We start from the raw sequence: 18,534 nt of genomic DNA, 5'->3' as shown, positions 1-18,534 counted from the left end.
ACGCCACCTGTCCCCACCCCCGGGATTTATGATAGCTATCTCCACACCCCTTGATAATATCCTTTTTGTAATTATGCCCCTCAAATATCATTTTCGGTTTTTCACCTTTACAGGTATACCGCAACAACTCACTAGAAAACAAAAAGGCTGTAAGAAAAAACGGAGGAGGCCGAACTCAAAATTTCGGTCGAAAACGGGTAAATTTACACTATGTATAAAAAATATCGGCCGAAAATTAAATAACTTTATACTACCGAGTGAAAAAACGGAGGGGACTGACGTAGAACTTACTAGGGGATCACAGATATACTTTTCAGTTGCTGATTACCGACGAAGAATAGTGGCAGTTGTCGTTTATCTTTATAACTTGTAAAATACAAGCTCGCTTATGTTAACCCACTGACACATTTATATCTAATGGTGTGCATTTGTAGAAGATCTAAACTTTTTAACCATAATGTTTTGAGTTCACTTAAAAGGTTCTTAAGAATCTTATATATGTCTTTTTAGTAGACATTTCTTTCCCTTCGATAGATAATTTTGGTCTTGAACACTCTTTTCGGTTCATTTGAAGCGAGGATGAAGATTACCATTCAAAACCTGTCATGTCACTGACAAGCAGAAAGACACATTCGAGAAGATGACATAGGAGACACATTGATATAAAAACCTAACTCTCGTACTGATATATTTGACACGAATAATTTCATTTTAAACCTTTTTCAATATGTCAACTAAGAACACACAAATCCCTAATCCTATATTCCTATACAACCACCACATATAAATAATACATGTAGGCTAGTTAGGAATTTTGTGTCATCCTCATATTAGCATCAATCTTCAATATCAATCAAATGCAAGTATGCAACCAACACAATTAACTACTTGCTTAACTAAACTAACCAGAAACACAAAATTATAGGAGATAAAACACCATCAAAATCTAGTTAAAAACTCTAATGTCACACTCATTTCCTTAACCTTCTAAAAGACTAGCTTCCTTCGAGCCTTCAAGAACCTAAACTCGCCAGAAATTTCGATCATTTCTCGTATCACTTCACTAACCAAATCCTTGAAGATCATTCGTTCGATATCTAGTACTAGTTCCGACGTCTCAATTGGATAATCTCTCCAATCATAGATTTCAACTAGGTCTTTCTCTATAACACCACTAACCAATTCCAATACACCATCACCGGTGTTTACTTCTCGAATCTTTTGAAACTCAAACCAGACATGTTTAAGTAATGCTCGAGAATAGTCAATCACTTGCTTCCAGGGCGGTAATTTTACATTTCTGTTGATGATCTCAAGAACTACGTCGAAAATGAGCTTGCGTTGGCGTTTAGAGACGTTTGAGGTGTTTTTGGTGTTGTAGAGTTGTTTCTCGAGCGATAAGAAGACATTGGGATCTTCTTGAAAGTGTTGTGTGGCTCGAATTATCTTTGATATGTAAATGAAATCCACGTCGTCTGATGTGAATTCTTCGCGTTCTGTTGAAGATAGTGCATGATAAACATAAAACATAAATACATAATAAACAAGTCGAGTCGAATATGAGATATTGCCTGAAAACTACTCATGAGTCGAGTTGGAGCTCTTATCACTTATTAGTTAAACCAGTCAAGCTCGGGCTCGGCTAAACTCAACTTTTCTCATTCACACCCATATGGGTGTGAACTTTAGTAACACGGGTTTGAATTTAGTATAAACAGTTTCAATTCAGGTTACTAAACATGTTCATCTATTTACTTTTATAAAGTTTAAAGAGAAATGACTCAAAAGTCATTGTTCTATAAAGTTTTATTATGTTTTTGATGTAAATATATGATATAGCAAGTTAAAAATTCGTAGGTTAAATAAGTTATTATCGTGACAGGTGACAAAACAAGAGTCGTGGTCTGTTGTATGTCTGACCCAAATTTTAAGTTAGTATTGGGTTTGCCAATCCGTAAAGAAGGCTTATTTAATATCCTTTACAAAACCTTTAATACCATTAACTATGTTGTCTAATAAACAAAAGTTTGACCACATTAAATACTCAAAAATGAGAAAATCTAAATACCAAAAGGGATGTCATTGTTTAACACCTATGGATCCCACACATTTCTAAACTCTAAAGAGTGTAGAATGAATTTGTAGTTAAATTTTTTTTTAACGCTTATTCAGATCACTGGTAGCCATTTGAACGGCATGCAACCAAATAGATACCGTATAATTTTTAAAAAATTAAAATGTGTCGTAAAGGACATAGTTACGACTAAAAAAATTAAAGAAATACATTTATAATTATAAGAGTTTCATAATTTTATCGTATTTACATAGTGTTAATGAATTATTAGCCTAATTTAACCGGTTTAAAGTGTTACAAGTTTTCACACAAAAAGTCGGTTTAAATATCACTCTATCTTGGGTTAAAACTTGATGTCTTGTGTTATATTCATATTTTATTTTGTATATATATTTTACAAGATTGTATGGTATAAATGTATAATATAACAGTATATTGTATAGTATAAACATAAACGTATGTATGAAATATAATAATATATAAAAAATATATAACACAACACTTTTAATCATTCACTATGTCCCTACACAGTAAGAATTTGTTATGATGGCTCAAGGGCAGATGTGACAATAAATAATATATTATACCCATACCTAGATTTGTTAGAATTGTTTCAGCTTATAATGGCAGTATGGCACAATGGCAAATAGAATAATAAACAAAAAAGGCTAATGTCTTGCTACTAATAAAATTACTTATACCAATTGTAAAGTGATTGGCTCATCACACCTTGTAAAATTTTATTCTCTCTCTTAACAACATCAAATTCTAGTTTTCATTGTCCTTTATTGTGAAAAAATAAATCAATATTATAACAATAGTAATGTGACCAATTAAATTAAGGAAAAATGTCATAAAATAGTAACAAATTTCAAAAATGTGTTAATTAGGTCACTTATTTAACTTGTTTTTACAAACTGGGTCATTAAATCTTCAAATTGAGTCTCGCCGAATTTTTTGTGCATTAAGAAGGCAATGTATGATAAGATGTGAGGGTCTGGATTTGCAATATATACAGTTATATGTAAAAAATAAAAAATAAAAACGTTATTTGTATTAAAATTTAAAAGTAAAAAATAAAATTCACGTCATCACTCCACGTCAACAACGAAAAAAAGATAAAAAGATTTCATATGTGAAAAAAAAGAAGAATGCTAAAAAACATGTTAAAACCTATAATTTAAATAAAATATGAAGTTTAGTGACTTAATTGAACACCTTTTAAACTTAAGTGACCTAATTAAAACATTTTCGAAAACTAGTTACTATTTGATTCGCTTTTTAATTTTCAATTTGGCCCATTTCGAGCTTGGCTTATGTATAATTTATAAGCTCAAGTTTTCTCGGAGCTCGATTTGTTTATTATTTATTAATTAATTTACTCATATTTATACGTATTCTTTTTATAAATTTTTTATATAATAACATAATATACATCATCTACTTACTTTTTTTCATAATATATATAAAGAACAAACTTGTTTAAATTTGTGAGCTGACTTGAGCTCGACAAGTAAAGCTCGGGCTTATTCAAATTTGGCTCAATTCAAACTTTTAATAAGCCGATATCTAGTAGTTCACATACGACATAACGCCCCCAAATCATAACCTTACTAAATTGTAATTAGTAAAAAGTAAATATCACGTGACGTTAATGAGGATTTTGTGTTTTGGTACCTTTCAAATCAACACGGTGTGAACGAGTTAACGGCTCGTCTTTCTCAAATCCCGAGTCAAGTACCGACACCGGATTCGGTAACACTATCGCTGAACTCGGCGGTGACTCAGTCGCGCTCTTCGTCTCCGTCAACAGCTTTTCACATCTCCGTAACGAACTCGTTCCTTTAGATCTCTGTAATCAATCAAAATTATCCTTTTATTGCTAATTAATTATAACCAAACTAATAATATTTTTAATATGTTTATACTTAACAAAAGGACAAGGTTACAACATAGAGAGTTAACAAGCTGTATCGCCACCTCATTCTAAATTGCAAAACCGATCCAACTACCTCTAAATCGGTTGTAGAAGGCGTACTGAATGTGCTTTCGTTAATCGACGATGATTCGTCCTCCGTAACAAACTTTTGCCTTCGACGGTTAACGGATAACGATTCCGTTACCTTCTGGTTTCTTAATCCTCTCGGCGTTCGAATGATTGATGCATGATCCACTAATCCGTTTCGTTTAGACGAAACTTTGTTAACCGAATTACAAGCTTTTAAGTTACTCTCGATTCGTTTAGGCGAAGCCGCTCTAACTCTCACCTGAGAATTTTCACTAACGTGTCTACGCGATCCACGAAACCTATGCGAATCACGTTTCAAAGGCGACGGTTTCACCAGGACGATATCCGATTCGTTGAAATGCAAATTCCGATCATACATGAAGTTTCGGTGACTGTTTTCGGACCGAATAAGACCTTTGAGTTGTAAAACTTCGAGTATTTGCTTCGATGTGCTTAGATCATTTGCCTGTTCATCAATTGCTTTGATCTTCAACATCTTCTCATGCATTGTTATTGTCCGGTTATTCGGCTCGGGATAAAACTCACTTGAGTCGAGAAAACTTCGAGATCTCCACCGGTCATTTTCGTTTGGTGATTTGTTGGGTTGTTTTAATTGAAAGTTGTTATTGTCAATGTATTTGGAGTGAATTATGTCTCTAGAAAGTCTAGATTCCGAAGCGGATCTCCGTAGAGTAGGTTTTGTGACGGTTTGTAGAGGTTTGTTGTCAGTAGATGGCATTGGTTCGAGTTCCATGAGTCGTGCAATGACGCTTGGGGATCGCTGTTGGCTGTTGTCTCGGTTAGTTTCCGTTGTGTTGCTGACGTTTATTCTGCTATCGAGTGAATGCCTATGGATTTCTTTGAATGATTTTGACCGGTCGTTCGTCTTCGATGGTGATGATTGAGAGTTATCGGCATTTGCTGGTACGACAACTGAATGTTTATGTGGATCTGGTTTTCCAGAAAACGCGTGCGATTCACCCGAATTCCTAGACACTGGCGATCCACCGACGGCCTGCAAGAAGCGGTTTTACATTTTCGTTAAATAGGATCATCTATACACAGATAATCTGGCATCTAATCACACACTGTTTTAAACAGTTGTTCGGATTGATAAAAAGTTTAAATGGTCAAAATCATGTTCGGATAAAAAGTAAGACGGCCGTTTAGATATAAAAAAATTCAATGGTCAGAAACTGCGTCCGGATAGTGGTCGTACCACTGTTTTTGACTTTTGATAAAAAGATTTTAAAGTTTGACCGTCTAGGACAGAACGATTGTCCGAATTTTGGTCAAATGGCCAATCTAACCAACAATTTTCAAAGTTTGACTTATTGTCGTCAAAGTATTGTTTAAACGGCCAATCAGACCAATAATTTTGAAAATTCGATTTTTTTGGTTCAAAACGGCCGTTCTTGTGTTGTGTGGACGGCCGTTTGATATTGTAAAATCAGACGGTGGTGGTGTAGCTATGACATTCTACATTACTTCCTTACATTCTTCCGTTGTTTCCACACAAATTAATGTAAAACCGAATGGCAAATGTAGAACTTACGGTGGAAGGAGGTAGGCGTTTAGTCGAATGTATTCTTTTTCCGGCCAAAATGTGTTCGCGATCAAAGATCTGAAGCAAACCAGACATGCAACCGATTTGCTTCTCCATTTTCTCCTAACGATCTCCGACTACCGATGCTTTCATGCACAGCTTTACTGTATTTTGAAGCTTAATAATAATAATAATAACTCATATGGATACTTTTCAGTTTTGACACTCACGGTTTTATTCATCAGTTTTAGAGCTTTTAACTAGAAATCTTACTTTATGGCCACTTTAAATGGTGACCAATTGGTTGTGGGGAGACACAGAGGTGGGGTTGGGTCGGTCATAACTCATATGTTTGTCATGCATTTAACAATTCCAACACATAGTAACAAAATTAAAACGTTATGATATGTGTTTAATGAATGTTATTATTACAACAAGTATTGCATAAACATTTAAAGTTTTATTTAAAATAAGCATTCATTAATAACTAAAAAAATATTATAAATGTAGAATTAATAAATATTAAATTGCGTGTACTCGTTAGTCATTGTGTTGTCAAGTAGTCGAAAATGGTAAATATATTTCATCTAGTTTGACGGTTCAAACATGAGTCAAAGGGGTTGGTTGGTTCATTCAGATATAAATAAGTCAGATCTGAATGAGCTTCTGTCCAATTCAGCAACAACAATAAGTCTGAATGATTCAAACCTATTTTTAACTATTCAGATGTTTTTCTGTTTGGAACCAAACAGTCTGGTGTCTAAATGAATAAGATGTTTACATCTGAATGGTTCCATTCAGATGTAAACAAACAGCCCCAAAGTCGTTTATAAGAAAAAATATACAACCCTGTGCATTTAGATTAAAAAAAAGTAACGAAGACATATTATATCCACGAATGGGTTTAGTTGCTAAAATAATTAAGTAAATTAACCAAAAATATTCAGTGATTTGAGCATCTGTTAACTTCCCGATGGCCAGCCTTGAATTAGAGGGGGCAGTGTGCCAGTAACGGGGATGGTCACATTGGATTTTGACAATGGACTGGAAATTATACCTGATATAGTCTAACTAAAGAGAAATATAAATTTGATTATACCTCCAGTAAGTAATAAGTATGCCTTTTTATGACCCTAATGTGATGTAATATCGTAGTAAGTTCTCTAATTTATAACGTTAAACCTTATTTATTTATTTTTACGAGAGGAAACTATTCTTACCTCTTACTTGGGGGTGTCCAAATTCGGACTATTCGGTGTTTGTAGTCATGTTGGTTATATAATAATATATTTTTGTTTGTTTATATAAATCAAGTTGAAAAATGTAACTAAATGGATTAAGAGTCAACTGATATTTAATAATGTAACAAGTAACTATATTAGATATACATATTAATAATGTAACAAGTAACTATATTAGAAATACATACTTTTTTATTCGAATATGTGAGTATGGTTTAGTGTTGTTGGACACTTGGAGTGAAGTGCTTTGTAACTTAGCGGTGGTAGTGGAAGACAAAGGCCACCGTCCTTCACTATCGTGGACTTGTTTGCATTAAATTAAGGTGATTTACATAAAATAATTTTACCAAACAATTAGACATTGATAGCCTTAATCTTCCTTCTAACATTGACAAACACTTTGATAATATTGAACTTTTAACAAACAATTTAAGACACGTTTTCCTTGAACATGACATGGCTCGAAATAATGACAGATGAGTTCGTGTTTAAATTCAACATGTCGACCTGTTAATGGCAAGATTAAAATTGTGTTTTCAAACAGGTCCTCAGATTCAACTCACCTAACATGTTTATGACCCATATCATTTAACTAGTCGTGTTAAACTGATTAACAAGTCATACGACATGGTTAGAAGTTGTTTATCAAAAGGCCGTTAAAATTCGTTGCGCTTAAAAAATCTATATCTTAGTGACCAAGATTTGTAATAACTTAAAAAATCTATATCTTAGCAATTGGACATGCTTCCAAGTTCCAAAGCATAGCAAAAACATATCTTTTTGAGCCTTTTGTTCCCCCTTTTCCTTCACAAAGAAAACGTTTTTGGGCTTTTTGATTCTGAAAACATAAGTCAATGTAACATATCCCCCAATATATGGCCTGTGAACTTGTGAAGAGTATGGTGGGTATTGAATTATTTATGATTCTGAAAATCTTTAATATATCAAATTAATTTCTTTTTGTAGTTTTGAGGCATACAAAATTAGAATAAACGTTTAGACGCTTGTTAGTTAATCGAAACTGGCTCGCTAAAACCTTGAAACGAGACACATTTGAATAAGCTCAAGCCTAAATTTTGAGTTGATGTAATAAACGAGTTCGATCATGGGCTTCATGTCTGACTCAAATTGAGAGACTAAATCATTGAGACAATTTTAAAAATATTTATTTAACAAAGTATCTATATAAATACATGATAATATTATTATTTGTAAATATTATAATGAAAAATAATTATATCATATAAATAAATAAAATAAATATATATGCATATAAAAAATAAACAAGTTGAGTTTGAACTTGAAATTTTACACACAAACCGAGTTTCAACTTTAATTATTGAGATCGATATCTTTAACTTAAAAGAGTCAAGTTGTAACTTAGATGAACTACAACTAGAAACGACTTACTCACACCTTATTTACCGTTAATTCGCTAAACTAACATCATAAATATTTAGTTAAGTTATGAAGAAATAAAACTAGCACGGAAGCCATGAAATCAAGGATGCCTCTCTTGTTCAATGAGCCATGGTTGATGTCTATTGCTCTATTATGTGACATGATGTGATAAAAGTTAAGAGAAAGTAACTGATTATCTGGTCATGTGTTATTGACTTTTTAAATTTCAACAGATGCGACAACCATTTACAACATGAATACATGTTTTCAACGTATGACAAATGTCTTAATCGGGATTTAAGAATAATATAAAATCAAAGTTCTCAAAAGTCTTGTCAAAAGTTTTTTTTTGTTTTTTTAATGTCATGTTTACTTTATTTTGTAAATGTTAAATATTTGTAAACCAACTGAGCTAAATGGGACACAGTTAGGCCATGTGTAGTGGGCGTTGATTTGGGCGAATTTTGAGTGCGAAGGGGCTACAACACCGCCCCTGGGCGAAATGTGGGGCAAATTGTGGGGGTGGGGGGGGGAGGGGAAGCTTTTATCGCCGGCTTGTGTTGTTTGTGGGGGGCGAAACGTGTTTTCTTTATTATTATTATATTGTGATTGAGAGAGGGGGATATACACACACACACACATATATATATATATATTATATTTTATTTGTAGCCTCTACACCATTACACCCCAAAAACAAATTCTCATCCCTTGCTGACTGGGCGCCACACGGCTCAAAACACCCCAATTTGTAGCCCCTCCACTACACATAGTCTTACACAATTCAATTGTGTCTATTATTTAGCAACTAGTTTTTTCCAATAACTTAAAATTATAAAACAAGTTGCTTATTACTTTTTTGTTTTGTTTTTTAAACAAAATTTTCCATCTAAAATCTTCGTAGAATGATTTGAACTCACCACCTCACTTTGTAACATGTACGTGAGTAATAATGCATAGGTGAATCTTATAGAATTTTTTTTTACATGTACAAATATACCTTTTAACTTATTTAATAATTATATAGATATAAAAATAAAACTCATTAAAAGACTATTTCTCATATTTCAGTCTCTACCCATGATCTATATCTATATGTAGATATCTAATCTTTACGTGTTTTGAATGTTACCCTAGGACTGCACCCTGTTAGTAGCAGGTATTACATAAGGCCACCATATTACCCACACTGGAAAAAGAAAATTTGATGAACATTTATGGGCTATATTTATTATTGACCTGAAAATCAGATGATGTGAAGCCCATCCACTATGAGTTGATTGGGAGACATTTATGATTTATCAACAAGTTGTTAGAATGAATTTAGAAAAGGCCAACTAGTCTTGGTCTCGAGAGGGTTGAAAATTGCTGTTCTAAAAAAAAAAGATAAGGCCAACTAGCTCTCCCAGGGTCCATTTTGAAAATAGCCATAATAAGTACCAAAAGTCATTGCACCTTATAAGTTTGATAATTTCTCTTTGTTGTCACAGGACTTAAAAATGGGTATTGATAATTAGAATAGGTGGAAAAGACATTAGTTGTAAACTGAACCGAAACTGATTTAAAACCGGTTTGAAACCAAACCAGTGAACCACAATTTGTAACAGGGTTGTCCATAACTACTCGTCGTTTGCATGGAAATTGCTTGAAAAGTGCTCGCTTGATTTCGGCTCGGTTTGGAAATGAGCCAAGCCCGAGCAAAACCTCACTCGGTTTGGTTCGTTTTTGCTCGAGTCATTTTTTAGTTTATTATTTATATGTATTATATATATACACATATAAATATACTATTTCTTAATGATTTTTAAATTTCTTTATTTTGTGTTGACTTCAAAGTTCAATTTTAAACCTAACCGCTCGTTCAAAACTTTTACAATCCCACATTTCCATAAAGTTTCCTCATGTTACGTCATTCGATATTTCGATTACACCTTCAAAACCCTAGCCGCTCGTTCTTGTCACGCTTGATTCACGAATTGTTTGTTCAGTTGTTAGGAGGAAATATTGATCATGCTTCATTGTTGAACTTATTATGTATGTTTTATTGTTAGCTTGAGTTTTAGATATTTTAATAATGGAAGTTTAGACATTTTGGAATTGATAGTTTTGAATTAATGGAATTTTAAAGTTCTAGAAAATTAAAATTATAAACATTGTAGAAACCCAAGCCAAACCAAGCTGTTCGGTTTTAAATAAAACCAAGTTTAAGCATGAATATGCGCTCGTTTCAAACCAAACCAGGTATGAGCAAGCCTGTGTTCGGTTCAGCTCGGTTCATGAACAACCATAATTTGTATACTCTTGTAAAACTGAGCCAAGCTGGATAAAACCCGGTTTCAAACTGAACCAATCATTATCCTATTATAACTGGTTCGGATAAACACCGGTTTGACTACCTTTGACTGAACCAAAGCTGTTTAAACCCAAAGACCGGTTGACCTCAGAATCAAAGAGGTGTTTATGAGCTAAGCTTCAACTTATATATCAGTATATCACTATGTGACTAGGCCCATAACAAATTGGAAACCCACTTTATATTTTCATGATCTTGAATGTCGCTTTGTATTGGAAGCCCAAAGCTTAACTTAAATGAAGCTCGAGCTCGGCTCATTTCGAACTCTATTTTAAAAGCTCGAGCTCAATTCGTGAGCAGATTTTCAAGCTCAAGCTTGGCTCGGGCTCGGCTCGTTTAATATTAATTAATTATTTTATATATATTTATAATTATTTTTATATATTTTTTTCGTTATAATTTTAATTATAAAATAATATATATTATTTAGTTATTGTTATTTATTTTTTCACAACATTATATATATATTAATTAATAATTATTAAATATATATTTTAATAATCATATAAATGACAGGCTTATTTAAGCTCGTGAGCCGGCTCGAGCTCGATAAGTGAAGCCCAAGTTTGTTTATTACACGAGCTTACTTTTAGGCTCAAGCTCGGGACCGGGCTCGTGTGTTTAATTTAGAAACAAACTGGAATCGGAAAACATCAAATCAATTTCTTGTTTTTTTAAATGAACTGACTATAATATTAACCCTTAAAGCAATAGTATGCATTAATTATTACTTTTCTGCATATATATTTTTGATGCACCGGTAAGTGGGTAACTGGCGATGGAGTACATAGGTCTATACAACTACAAGGCTCCTGAGTTCGGACATAGTGGCTATTCATTCTACATGTTTCTTTCTTTAAGTTGAATTGATTTATGCAATGTAGCTTTTAAAACCAAAAGTTGCACAATTGACATGTTTTGACCCATTACACTCGACCTGCTTTGACCCGTTACAGCCGTGTTTATATCGAACATATTTTTCCCCCACTGGTGAAAGTTCCTGGATCCGCCTCTACGTAGAAAGGTCCAATGTTGTTCAATTCAACCCAGAATCATAAGTTCACACAATAATGTTTGTGGATTATTTACGGTAAAACACAATCTTCGCGATGCAAAAACATACCCAAAAAAAATCACCTACAAAATCCGTGAATCGTACAAAAGACCAATCTATAATGAAAATAATGCATTAAAAGTGTCGGCCGCTTGTGCAGATATTGAAATTGTAACTTCTGAATCATCACTAATAAATAGGGTAAAATGCGGGAATCTGAACTTATTTTATTTTCTCAGATTATTTCATTTTGACATGGCCTAAACATACCCTGCAAATTCATGGTGGCTATGCAATGTTTATATTTACTTCTTAAATATATTATAACATTAATCAAAGTAATTTAGTATGTCAGGAATAATAATAATAACAACAATGATGATAATAATAAAAGAAATCACCATTCAAACTTCCAAACAGATGTGAAATCAATAAATAAAAGCATAAGTGCATCAAGACGCCTACGAACAAAGATCATGTGCAAAAGACATGTTATTAAATGATAATTTGAAAATAAACCTAGAACAACTGACCTCAATCTCTATACTTGCTTGTATGCTTCAAAAGCCTTTTGTTCTTAACTCTCCACTTTCAAATGTCATTTATAAACCATAAGATCTTTTTGATCAAGCAAAAGTAGTGTTTCCATGTAGTCGCATACAACAAATGAATCTGATGATCCTTCAATCCCAATATTATCGACGTGTTTTGAGTGGGGCTCATAAACAGCAAGCTGCCCACGATCATCACCTCCTTGCTCTTGACTTTCAACTATAAGTTTACCATCCTTCCGAAATCCCAGTTCAAACACTTTTGCTAATGTAAAAGTGAATAGCTTTGTAAACGATTTCGGAACACCATCGCCCATCATCCATACATCGAAATCAAAATTAAAGGCTTCGTCATCCTGTACAACCACAACAAGAAGTGCTCCCCTAGCTTAGATAAGTTCACGACATTAAAACCATGTGGAAGGGTTATTTCTCCAAATTCTTCGCTTGACATATCAAATGAAATAAGCACACTAAGAAAATTACCGTCTACAGTGTTCTTATCAATAGCAAGCCAATAGATAACTCCATCTATAACTACCTCATTATCGAGTATACAACTAGTTAATATATGAGGGGGGAGATTGCCATATGACCTTCTCCAAGCCCCCGTGCTTAATGTGAAACCTCAACCTCAATAGGGTTGCAAGTTGCAAATTGCTTAATCCTGACAATCTTAGGGTCATTGGTCTCACGACAAACACCAAAACCTAAAGTAGTTGTGCTTCTGCATAACTCTTGTGCAACATTAGGGACAAAAACAGCAACCGCTTTTCTAATTGAAATATTCCAAATAACAACCACATCCGTTGTACTGCCCCGGTAATGCCTGCTATACAAGCCCACCAAGCCCACCAAGCCACGAGAAGTGCCGATTACCCTAGGAGATTGAAGCTTCTTAACCAAGGGAGGAGGGGTGAGGGAAACTATCTGTCTGGGGAAAGTATGATCATCGATAATCGAAACGTACTTATTCTCAACTAGACTAACAGACCCTGAACGTGTATCTTGATACATTACAAGCAGATGATGTTGTACCTGAGTGTGGCGTCCGTTGTTGTAATGAATGCTTACTAATAAAAGCAGAGCTGTCGATGATTGACTTCCATGTTTTCGGGACCGACCGGAACTGAATCAACGATTTCAGAGGAAGGCGAGTCATGATTTCCAATTGGATGTCAGCAGGTATGTAGTCTGACATTTTGGTGTTGATTCTTTATGGTTTTACTTGCTGCTGCTGCAGATGATGAATGGAGACGAGAGCGATTAAAAAGGGTGCAATGAAAGAAAGAAAGAAAGAAAGAAAGAAAGAAAGAAAGAAGTAGGTACAGTGGAGGTTTTTGAAAGATGTGATGTTTGGGGCCCATAATGGGTGGTTTTTGATGGTTTGAAACCTTGGTTTTTTGGTTTGAACCAAGATAAACCAACCATTGGAGATGGTCTTATATTAACAATTGGTAATAAAGGTCTAATATTAACAATTGGTAATAAACAGAAACCATAAACGTAACAATATAACACGAGCATTCTTTATAACGTACCTTAAAAATCACGTTCTCTTAACCGTGACCTTTTTCTTGACAAGTTTTTTATCTCTTACACCATCATACAACAGTTCATATGCATAATAAGTAATACAACTCTTCCTTAACAAGTCCTCCACAACAATCTTTGGAGCTGCAACCGCTCTTTTATCTGCTTCAAATATACTCTTTACAGCATCTGGGACAACATCTTTCTCAACCATGACATGAATAACACCGACCGCTTCACGCACTCTATGCTTCACACACAGACAATTTATCACCTGCCCGAATGTACCAAGTGTCGGTATAAACCCGTGTTTCAACTTCTCAAAAAGAAACTTGTAACCATTGTCAACGTCTCCAGTTTTGCAAAACCCGTCAATCATACATCGAAATGTGTAGTTATCGGGCGCGCAACCATGGTCAGGCATCTCATCAAACAGTTGGCGTGCAATATCCATCTTTTGCTTCTCACCAAAACCTTTAATCATGATGTTGAAAGTGGAAGTCGTGTGACAAATGTTACGTCGGTTTTGTTCACGAAACAGATCATATGCGCGTTCAACATCACCATTCGCACAAAACCCGTTTATCAACGTGCCATAGCTAACTTCATCCGGATTCACACCACTTTTCTGCATTTCGTTAAACATTCCGACCGCATGTTCCAATTTTCGACATTTACACAAGCTTTCAATCAACGCGTTGTACGTAACCGCATTTGGAACAAAACCCTTGTCCACCATTTCCCTAAAGGTTCCAATCACATCATCATATTTAGCACTCTTGCATAGTCAATTTAACACAGTGTTATACGTTATCGTGTCGGGTGGCACTTTATAATCCCACATGGTATTCATAACTTCAATCGCGTGGGTCATCTTTAACTGCTTACAATAACCATCAATTATGGTATTAAGCGTGTAAATATCTGGAATAAAACCTTTAGCCAATGCATCCGTCATGAGCTGATCAGCATCCGACACGCAACCCATCTTGCATACCCCGTTAATCAGTAGATTATACGTCCATATATCAGGATAACATTTGTTGTTTGTCATTTCCTCCATGAGCTCCAATGCTTGCAGAATAAGCCCTTGTTTCGATAAACCTTTGATCAAAGTGTTGTACATGAACGTCGTGGGCTCCACGCCTTTACTCAACCCGTCTCGAAACACACCCATGGCCCGGTCTATATCACCATCTTCGCAAGACCCGTAGATCAACGAGCAATAAGTAAACTTATCCGGTTTAAACCCGTTGAAAACCGCATCGTTTAAAATCTTGTAACCTTTTTCAATCATACCAAGTTCGCAGTAACCGTCGATTATCGCGTTATATGTGAAATCATCTGGCTCGAGCCCCTGATTAATCATGGTTTTTAACCACCGTTCGGCCTCCACAACCTTTGAGTTCTTGCATAAACCGCGTATAAGCGTGTTAAATGTCACCACATCGGGCGTCAACTTTTCTCTAGTGGCACAGTCTAACATTCTTGCAGCCTCGGTGATCCTTTTTGCTTTGCATAGACCTATGGTGTTCATGAAAAAAACGGTCAGAAACCGAGAAAAAACCGAACTGAAACAAAAACCAACGCTCTGGTTTTTTGTTTATGTAAAAACCGAACTTACGGTTTCGAATTTGTTTAGGCATGTGATCAAAACAGAAAGAACCGAACCGAAATGAATTTGCATATTATCATTCATTTTTTAAGTAATTTCTAAGAATTTAATAAATATGTAGCTCCCAAATGTATAAAAATGGTTATTAGTTAACAAAATGATTTAAAATTTTAGACCCAAATTCATTATTTTGGGCCAAACTTTTTTTCGGCCAAAATTATCAAACTCAAATAGCAAAACCAAAAAAATCAAAACAGAACCAAACCCAACCCAAACCAAACCAAACCAAAAAATCGAAACCAAACTGTTTTCAAAAATTCATAAACCAAAAAGTTTCGGTTTTAGCCAAAAAAAAACGAACCAAAACAAATTTATTGATTTTCATTTTTTATTTTATATTTTAAGTAATTTCCAAGAATGTAATAATTATGTAACTCCCAAATGTATAATAATCAATTAGTTTTTAGTTAACAAAATGATTTACGCCCAAATTCATTATTTTGGGCCAATTATACTTTTCGGCCCAAAATTTTTAACCTAAAATGGCAAAACCGATTATACCGAAACCGAACCAAACCCGACCCAAACTGAACCGTGAACACCCATACAAACCTTGAATAAAGATATTAAACGTGTAAACATTCGGCGACAACCCCAACTTAAAAACCTTCCCAAACAACCTCTCACTCTCCTTCACATCCCCTCTCTTACAAACAACATGCAACACCTTATTAAAACTCACAACATCCGGAAAAAGAAAACTCCAGTCTCTCAAGCATTTCATCAAACACCTTACGCGCACCCGCCCTTTCGCCTTCCTCATACAACCCACCCACCACCGTACAATACGCAACCACATTCGCCTCACACCCGAACACCACCGACATATTATTCAACAACCTAACCGCAGCCACAACCCGCCCTTGTCGACAAAACGACTTAATCCTAATAGTATAAGTATAAACATCACCAACAATATTATTATCCTTCATCCTCATATAAACCTTATGAGCTTGATCATAATAACCAAACTTGACTAATAAGTTCATCATCATATTATACGAATGCACACCGGGTGGACAGTTATAGAAATCCATCCGTTCGAATACGTTTACGGCTTCTTGGATCTTATTATTCTTGCCGTATGTTTTCATGGCGAATATGTACGTTTGTTCTAGCAGTTGTAGGTGGTTGTTGGTGACCGTATTTTTTATATTGATATTGTTTCGCATTTCTGTGAACATGTTTTCCATTAGCTCGAACTCTTGGTGGGTGCCGAGGGTTTTGATTATGCGGTTGTAGGTGGTGAGGGTGTGGGTGAAGTTGTCGGTGTGTTGGATGGAGTTGAAGATTTGTAAGGCTTTGTGTGGGTCGGTTTGGTGTTGGAGTACTGCGGCGACGTGTTTTGTGAGTAGTTTGCGAGTCATTGGATATGATGTTGTCGTTTAAGGTTTGCATACGTAGTATTAATCGAATCGAATAGTGTTGAGGTGAGTGTCTAGGCAGCTGGGATTTTAGATTTTGGTTTTACTAACGGAAATAATAGTTTGAATTTGTTAATCGAATTCGAATCGGAATCGGAATCGGAATCGGAATCGGAATCCAAATATTTTTTATACATAACGAGTTTGGTCGGTTTCGGTTACTTTCATTATGGTACCGGATTAAAATAACAAAAAAATATATAAGCAATGAGGTGGGCTAGTGGCGTCGGCAATGTTGTAAAAGTAAGTCTACAAGGCCGAGTACTTCTCGAGTACTCGTTACAAGGTCTAGCGTCGAGGGGAGTTCCTTTAACTCCGCCTAGTTTTTAAGAATTGATCAAAGGTGGTTAACATGAGCCAAAATCGCCTCTAGTTTGTCAACTTGAGCCGATTTTACTTAAGAAACAAAACATAATTCATATTTCTATAATAATTAAAAAAGAATATCCCTTTTTTTAACTAATGATTAGAAATTTTAGAATAATTTAGTATCTAAAAATGTATTTATCTTATTTATATTTAAATTCACTTATTTTGTTATAAATATTGGTAAACTTATGATATTTATATATAATGACTAAAAGTTGGTTTTCTTTATATTTACCATTTCCGAGTACTCTCCAAGTACACCAAACTCCCCAGTCGGCCGCCTAGCAATTTTTACAACATTGGGCGTTGGTTGGTAAAATATGGCGTTTTGATAAAACCCGAGTGTTATCTAGTAAAATACCAATGATAATAAATTATTGAGACAGGGTTCAAAACTAGATAGAGGAAAATCTGTATATACTCGGGAGATAGAGATGTTTCTCATGTATTATCAATATATCTCAAAGTTTTAAACAATATATACCAAATTATCAGAGACGTAGGGAGATACTCAAGAACATAAAAGAAAACTAGAAAGAACTCTAGAGAGAATATTACTGAGTGAAGATATAATGAACTGGTTTTATTTCTTTCAAGGGATGTCTTACAAGTGAGGAGAAGTCTTCTTTTTATAGGCAAGGAAAATCTAACTTCATAAAACAAAATAAATAACAAGATACATAATTATTTAGACAACATGGATTAATTAAAGCTTACTAGCCACAAAGTGATTAGATTCAAACCACACACTTAGAACAATATTATACAAAGATACATAATTATTAAGAACTTTTAGTAAGAACTGAGGAGGATTACCAAAAGATTGCCATTAATGGTAATTTGGCTACGAGTAAGTCAATGTTAGATTGATTATCATAAAACAATAAATAGTGTTATCATTTTTGCACTAATAATTATAAAAAGATGGTAGTTTTAGAAAGGTTAGGTCAAGTCACTTGTTTTTTATACAGATAAATATTTATTTGTTTTTTGTACGGGGTATGGTATTAGATGATACTCGACTCCGAAAGACTCAAATCAAAAGTTAATAGTCTATTTGTTTATTTTTCTTTGAGTAAAGTGTCATTTCTGTTTTTGTGGTTTGACAAATAATACGAATTTAGTCCAAAAAGTTTATTTTTTGCATAAGGACCCTCCACGTTTCCCAGTTCTGGCCAATTACATCCAAATCACTAACCCCGTTAAATTTAATCGTTACGTCATGAGTAGACATGTCTTTTCACTCTTTCTTTATTATAATACTTACTTCAGTGAATTGCGGTTTTCGTCCTTGTGGTTTGTCCA

The 18,534-nt window shown here is 34.4% G+C and overlaps 1 protein-coding gene and 1 pseudogene across 2 annotated transcripts; both read right to left on the bottom strand.

Annotated features, from left to right (window-relative positions):
* Positions 1 to 543: 543 nt before the first annotated feature.
* On the bottom strand, positions 544 to 13,429 carry LOC143624373 (uncharacterized). Its single transcript, XM_077095052.1, has 7 exons — positions 13,267 to 13,429; positions 12,856 to 13,223; positions 12,288 to 12,584; positions 5,638 to 5,751; positions 4,087 to 5,097; positions 3,752 to 3,926; positions 544 to 1,496 (listed from the first exon to the last, which is right to left on the bottom strand). The coding sequence occupies exons 1-7, from the start codon at positions 13,427 to 13,429 to the stop codon at positions 988 to 990; spliced, it is 2,637 nt and encodes an 878-aa protein (XP_076951167.1). The 3' UTR covers positions 544 to 987.
* Positions 13,430 to 13,743: 314 nt separating this feature from the next.
* LOC143624361 (uncharacterized) lies at positions 13,744 to 16,803 on the bottom strand (annotated as a pseudogene). Its single transcript, XR_013152094.1, has 2 exons — positions 15,989 to 16,803; positions 13,744 to 15,285 (listed from the first exon to the last, which is right to left on the bottom strand). The product of XR_013152094.1 is annotated as an uncharacterized LOC143624361 (transcript).
* Between the last annotated feature and the right edge of the window lie 1,731 nt (positions 16,804 to 18,534).

This window comes from Bidens hawaiensis, unplaced genomic scaffold (genome assembly GCF_021521415.1).
Source record: "Bidens hawaiensis isolate Kalapana, Puna unplaced genomic scaffold, B.hawaiensis_p1.1 tig00003775_1, whole genome shotgun sequence".
Lineage (NCBI taxonomy): Eukaryota > Viridiplantae > Streptophyta > Magnoliopsida > Asterales > Asteraceae > Bidens > Bidens hawaiensis.
This window is presented reverse-complemented; position numbering and strand designations above follow the sequence as displayed.

Bases quoted from the DNA above. Each gene is read 5' to 3' on its own strand.
- LOC143624373 (XM_077095052.1), bottom strand. From the start codon at position 13,429: ATGTCAGACTACATACCTGCTGACATCCAATTGGAAATCATGACTCGC. The intron at 12,585-12,855 runs GTTTCACATTAA...GTGGTTGTACAG, and splicing joins GCAACCCTATTGAGGTTGAG to GATGACGAAGCCTTTAATTT. The intron at 1,497-3,751 runs GTACCAAAACAC...TATCTTCAACAG, and splicing joins ACACCGTGTTGATTTGAAAG to AACGCGAAGAATTCACATCA.